At 41.7% G+C, this 6,000-nt stretch overlaps 1 protein-coding gene across 1 annotated transcript; it reads right to left on the bottom strand.

Moving 5' to 3' along the window:
- Positions 1–3,315: 3,315 nt before the first annotated feature.
- On the bottom strand, positions 3,316–5,519 carry LOC139881789 (uncharacterized). The gene is made up of 3 exons (XM_071866197.1): positions 4,783–5,519; positions 4,395–4,469; positions 3,316–4,303 (listed from the first exon to the last, which is right to left on the bottom strand). The coding sequence occupies exons 1-3, from the start codon at positions 5,517–5,519 to the stop codon at positions 3,316–3,318; spliced, it is 1,800 nt and encodes a 599-aa protein (XP_071722298.1).
- Positions 5,520–6,000: the final 481 nt, after the last annotated feature.

The raw sequence follows: 6,000 nt of genomic DNA, 5'->3' as shown, positions 1-6,000 counted from the left end.
AAACATTCTATCTTGTGTGCGGTGGTAATATTTACTCAGTCTTCAACTCTTTCCGTCTCCTTCAAAACTTTGTTCACAGTCTTCCAACTCTCTCCGTTCGTCTTTCTTCTAACTATCACTATCTCTCACTCAACTCTGTCTCCCAAATCTTTCGTCTCTCAAAACCTTCTTCATTTCTGTCTCCTAATTATTTCCGCCTCTCCTCGTCTCTCAAAACCTTTCTCCAAAAACTATATCATTTTGGTGATAATCTGTATAAATTTTATTTTATATTGTTGAAATTGAACGGATTACAAATTTTGTTAGAATCTTCGTTCATCATCATACTATACTAATTAAGGTATATTTTTTTCTTTATTATATTTTTATTTGTGATTCATAGAAGTTGCATGTTATATTGATTAAGCTTAAAAATAAAATTAATTTAGTTCTTATATTTTTTTTTAACAGAATTTTTGTTTGATATTTATGTTTTATAGTTTTTTTACGGAAAATTTGGTATATGTTATTGCATATAGTGAATTGGAACATTATTTTGATTAAATCATATTAAAACTATAATGTTGAGGGTTTGGAATATTTAATTAATTGAGTACATTATATATTATTTAAATGATTCATGTTATTATTTTTTATTTTTTATTTTGTTGTATTTTATGAATCTAATAAGAAATATTCATTCACGTTTAGGTTATGGCAGCGTCTACATCAGGTGGATCCCAGAGATCGTCGTGGGTTTTGCAAGGACCTAAACTGCGCGATCTTCTGTGGATGCAGCCGCATCATCGATCTGCACATATTTTTCAAAATATATCGATGTACGACAAGGAGTTGGGAGTCAGAAGGTCGGACGGAGTTATCTGGGATTTACTGGAGGATGTGGATTGTTGTCCAGACATCGTTCGAGCACACATTGACATGCTCGGGTTCGGATTGTTATCCAGGATCGGTAAAGTCCAATATGATCATCATCTAATTACGGCGTTGGTTGAGCGTTGGCGGCCAGAGACGAACACATTTCACTTCTCCATAGGAGAGGCCACCATTACGTTACAGGACGTGGAGGTCCTGTTAGGTCTACGTGTAGACGGTGATCCGATCACAGAACCAGATGGGGTACCCCAGGATCCACCTGAATTCTGCCAGAGATTGTTCGGCTTCCTTCCGGAGATTCATGAGCAAATTGAAACTTTTAACCAGTATGTCCCGGCTACATAGTTTCAGGCATTGCAGAGGGCGCGATGCTTCGTCGCATACTTGCTCGTTGGGTGCTTGTTCTGCAATAAGAGAAGCACACATGTAGATCTTTTTCTATTGACCCAGCTAGAAAACGAACACGTTTGTGGAAGGCTTAGTTGGGGCAGCGCCCTTCTGGCACATACGTACCGCCGGTTGTCTGTTGCTGCTCATTTTGAGGCTAAAGATTTTGATGCATGTGGGCTCCTCATCCAGACATGGGCTTGGGAGAGGATCGGTAGGATTAGACCGTCATTTCGTCGTGAGCATGTAGCGCCAATAGTCGGTCTTCCCGTAGCTGCGAGGTAAGCTTACGTTGATTTATCATTTCAATTCCCATATTAGAGTCATGTATTTGTTTAACATGGTTGGCAACATAATGGATTTCCATTTTATTTCTTCATGCAGGTGGAGTCGACGACTGAGGAAAACATAGGTCACAAGCCACAACTTTGTGGGATCAGTTGTCATGGTTGGGCCCTGACGACGTAAGTTCCCAATGAATGAATCTTATATTCGTCATTTTTTGTATTTCTACTTAAAAAATAATGGTCATATTTAACTTTCATATTTAAATTATTATTCTTTCAGTTCGAGTGGACGCCCTACAACGAAAGGTACGACACACTTCCAGAGGGTTGTCGTGCATGCCATGATATATGGGCGTCTATCACATATCTCCACTACTACCATATCGTGGAACTACACCAACCAAACAGGGTAATGCGACAGTTTGGATTGGTGCAGCCTATTCCACCCGCCCCTCTTCTTGATAAAGAAACGCGAAATCGTCTCCACGCATTGAAGAGATCATGGAGGAGTAAGAATTGGGCAGATAAGCATGCCGCATACCTAGATCATTGGAACATGCGGACACAGTACGTGCAACATGGTAACGCTACTGGGTATTTGACGGTGGAGAATAACTACTACAATTGGTACAATAGGCGGACCGTCCATTTTGTTGAAGATCCCCATAGTCGGCGTCATACGACGGGTTACCGTGGCCACACGTCTGTTGTACGGTCCATGGTGCGTATATTTAATTACATGAATACTATACTGATTTTGACCAACATTCAATTATCAATAAATCTTATGTCTTGTTTTATAATTGTTTGTAGTTGGGAACATTTAGCCGTATATTTAGTAGGAACCTCCCCCGGAATGATGACGAATCCAACTGGACTACGGAACAAATAACGGAGACGTGCCTGGCTACTGGTACACAGGTCTCCGACCCGACAGTGGGGTCTAGTCAGGGATACACACAGGTGGACCCCTCCCAAGGATATGACTTGCCCCATGCTCGTTTACGCTATGCCCGCCGCAGGGGACAAAGAGCCGTAGATGACGCTCCTCCACCTCCAGAGCAGTTTCCTCAGGCACATGAGGAAAATCTCTCCGAAACAGCTGGTAGAACACCCCAGGAGTTCTTCACAGGAGTGTCTTTTGATATTTTTGGAACCGGTTCAGCCACATCGGCCGCTACGTCACAACATGCGACGTTTTCGAATTATCCCGCATCCCGAAATTTGTCTGCGCTCCTAGATGATCCACAATGTCTTTCACAACCAATTGAGCGGCGATTTCTCGATATTGGGCGTCGTCATTCAACCAGCAGTGACTATGCTGGTCTAACCCTAACTGGGCAGTTAGAATCTCCAATAATCGATGATACGAATCGTGTCGGATTCGGTGCTCATACGAGTTCGCCTAGCAGTTTAGGTTTTGGATTGTTTGCGAGATCATCTACACAGGGAGGTTCTTCAATGCATGGGGTTCAGCCAGTGGAGGATCAGATAGTTGAATTTCGTGGACACCCTTATAATTTGCGTGAAAATAGAGGAAATCCCCCCATATATCCCGGGAGTTGTAATGAACCTAGACATATTGGAAGGGGACATCGGAATCATTAGTTCTTTTATTTTTTTAAATCACAAATGTACTTGTTAACTTTTTAATAATATCGTTATATATTTTTTTTAATTGAAGGAAGTTCATGGTTAGGTAATCGAATTCCCAACCTACTAAAATGTTAGGTTAAAAAAAGTGATGGAAAAAAAAGAAATCAAAAATTTATCTATCGTTATCATGATCATCATCGGAGGACGGATTTCCATGTAGTCTGTATAGGTCGTAGATCATGTTTATCGGCAATCTGCCCGATGGCGGGTGACTTTTCTTACAGCCAGTGATAATATGATCGAAGCTGCCGCATCGACTGCACGTCGGCGCTCTGCGGCCTTTCATATTTGCGTAGTCCATTGCTCCCTTTTGTCTTAGTAATCTTTTCCGACCAGGACCGGAATGGTGAATCATCCGGGTGTCATCTGGTAAAAGCTGCCACTGTACATTTCGGGGCCACAAGGAATCGTCAACCGGGTTTAATTCACCACCGAACTGCTTCTTCCATCCCTCCGTTTTGTAGCACGGAGCAACTAAATCCATCAGGTCGTACTCAATTGTTGCCGCAACGGCTATTGCATGCGAACATGGGATACGATATGTCTCCCATTTCCCGCATGTGCATTTACACTGTCCGAAGCGAACCGTATATTTATTTCTGCCTGATCCAGGACCATGTAATGCAGTTCTCACACTGTATTTAAATTCATCTGATCTGATCTTCTTCACCTTGTGATTCCTGGCACGCATCCTATACCTCTCAAACTGCTCCATTGGTTTCGGTGCAATGACTTTGCCCCAGTAGCTACTTTTTGTTTGCTCTTGGTCAAAAATTTTAATAGCTTTTTCGTGCGTTGCCTGAACGAAGGCCCTTATCGGCAAGAGACGGTCACAACGCAGAACGTTGTTGTAACTCTCTGCATTATTCGATGTAGTTATGCCCCACCGGTAGAATTCGTCTTCGAATAATGTCCATTTCTCAATCGGCAGTTTACTAAGCCACGTACAAGCGGCTTCACTTTTATTTTGCAAAGCTTCCCATGCAGCACGATATTTACGCGGCTGAATCTTGGTTCCGACGGCCCAACTACAAGATTTCAACCCTTTTATTTTTTTCATCTTGGATAAGAGATTTGCACGAACGTGCAATATACAGTACCTGTACGAATTAAGTAAATTTAAAATTACAAAATGAAATTGATAATACATCTTAAAAATTAGGATTTTATCATTACCTATGAACTCCCTACCCTGGAAATTTTTCATCAAGCTTCTCCATCGCAGCAAGAATGCCCTTATGACGATCTGAGATTATACAAGTGACCCTACGCCTCAAAATAAATTTCTTCAGGTATTTCAGGAACCAGTACCAACTGTGCGTAGATTCCTCGTCTATGATGGCATATGCGATGGGAACAATCCTTGTGTTGGCTGTCTGGACCATCGCAACAATCCTCTTTCCCTTGTATGCACCACGAAGATGCATAGCATCGACAGTAACTACCGGGGACTGTGGTCAAAGGTCGGTTTTGTGGCTCCGAAAGACCAAAATACGTACCTGAATAATATACATTAATAAAAAACTATGATGTGTAAAATTCTTAGCATATTAAAAAAATATCAAAGCACGGTTCATACCTGAAGATCTTTTTCGTCATATTTACACGTCCGTCCACCTTACGAAACTTCCACTGAATCTTCGTCCCATCATTGGAGTCTTGAAGAGCTTTCATATAACTTGGTAACTCCCGGAAATTTGACTCCCAATCTCCGTACACCATATTCATTGCTATTCTTTTACCGTCCGAAGCTTTTTTCTTTCCAATTTGAACACCGTATACTCTTTGGACGTCCTGTTGAATACTCTTTATATCGTAATTTGGACTATCTCGTATAGCGTCCGCTATGACATGGGCAACAAGACTTTGCGACACATTCATGTCGTTGCCTCTTGTATTTACTCCGTGACAATTGTGTTCAGGATACCATACAACCACTTTCCAGAAATCAATTTCGCTATCCACCGAAACTCGGATCCTCCAGTTGCAATCAATATCGTGAGATCGCTCTTTCGAATAACCCGGCTTCCGTGTAATGCATTCTGCAACCCACGTTTTCTTGTTGCTCTCCTTAACATAGTAGCCTCTACCGCGTTGGGTTGACCACCTAGTTATCGCATCATTAATCTCTTTCTTGCCCTTACTAAAATTCGTTCCGATCGTTATGGAATTAGGGTCGCCAGAATACTTGGTGGGTGCAGTTGTCATGCGGCGATTTGCTACGATGTCCGGTCCTTCCATGCTGCTGTACACGTGGTAATTAGGTGGTACATATGTTCCAACAGGCTCGATGTAATCCTCGTCTTCAGAGGACATGTATTCCTCGTCGTCAGAAGTCTCGTATTCCTCGCAATCTTCCTCCGACTGGATCAATGGGAGTCCCGACAATTCTTCCTCGTCACTCTCTATCCCGATGTCATCCCCATTGTCACAAATGTCTACCTGAGACCTACTTGACTGTACTTCGGTATGTATCCAGATATTTCTGCGGGGTTTTGGGAGGGAGCGACAGAGATGAAGACTTCACGACTAATTGTCGGAATTCGATATATCCACGATAGTGAATCGTCGTCATGGATCAGTATAGGAGCTTGCCTTTCGCCGTTGACGTCCGTGTACACAAATTGGAGATATAACTGTACCGACTCTTCAATACGAATACCGACATTATTATACATTAATTCTAAGAATTCCTCCAATATAAATTTAAATAAAAAAAAGACATATTTGTGAACAAATAATTGGGATAAGAAACACTTAAAAAAATGAAGAATAAGTGAAGAAGAAATGATTATCT

The sequence above is a fragment of the Rutidosis leptorrhynchoides genome, unplaced genomic scaffold (genome assembly GCF_046630445.1).
Source record: "Rutidosis leptorrhynchoides isolate AG116_Rl617_1_P2 unplaced genomic scaffold, CSIRO_AGI_Rlap_v1 contig195, whole genome shotgun sequence".
Lineage (NCBI taxonomy): Eukaryota > Viridiplantae > Streptophyta > Magnoliopsida > Asterales > Asteraceae > Rutidosis > Rutidosis leptorrhynchoides.
Note: the sequence above shows the minus strand (reverse complement) of the source record. Positions and strands in the feature narration are given on the sequence as shown.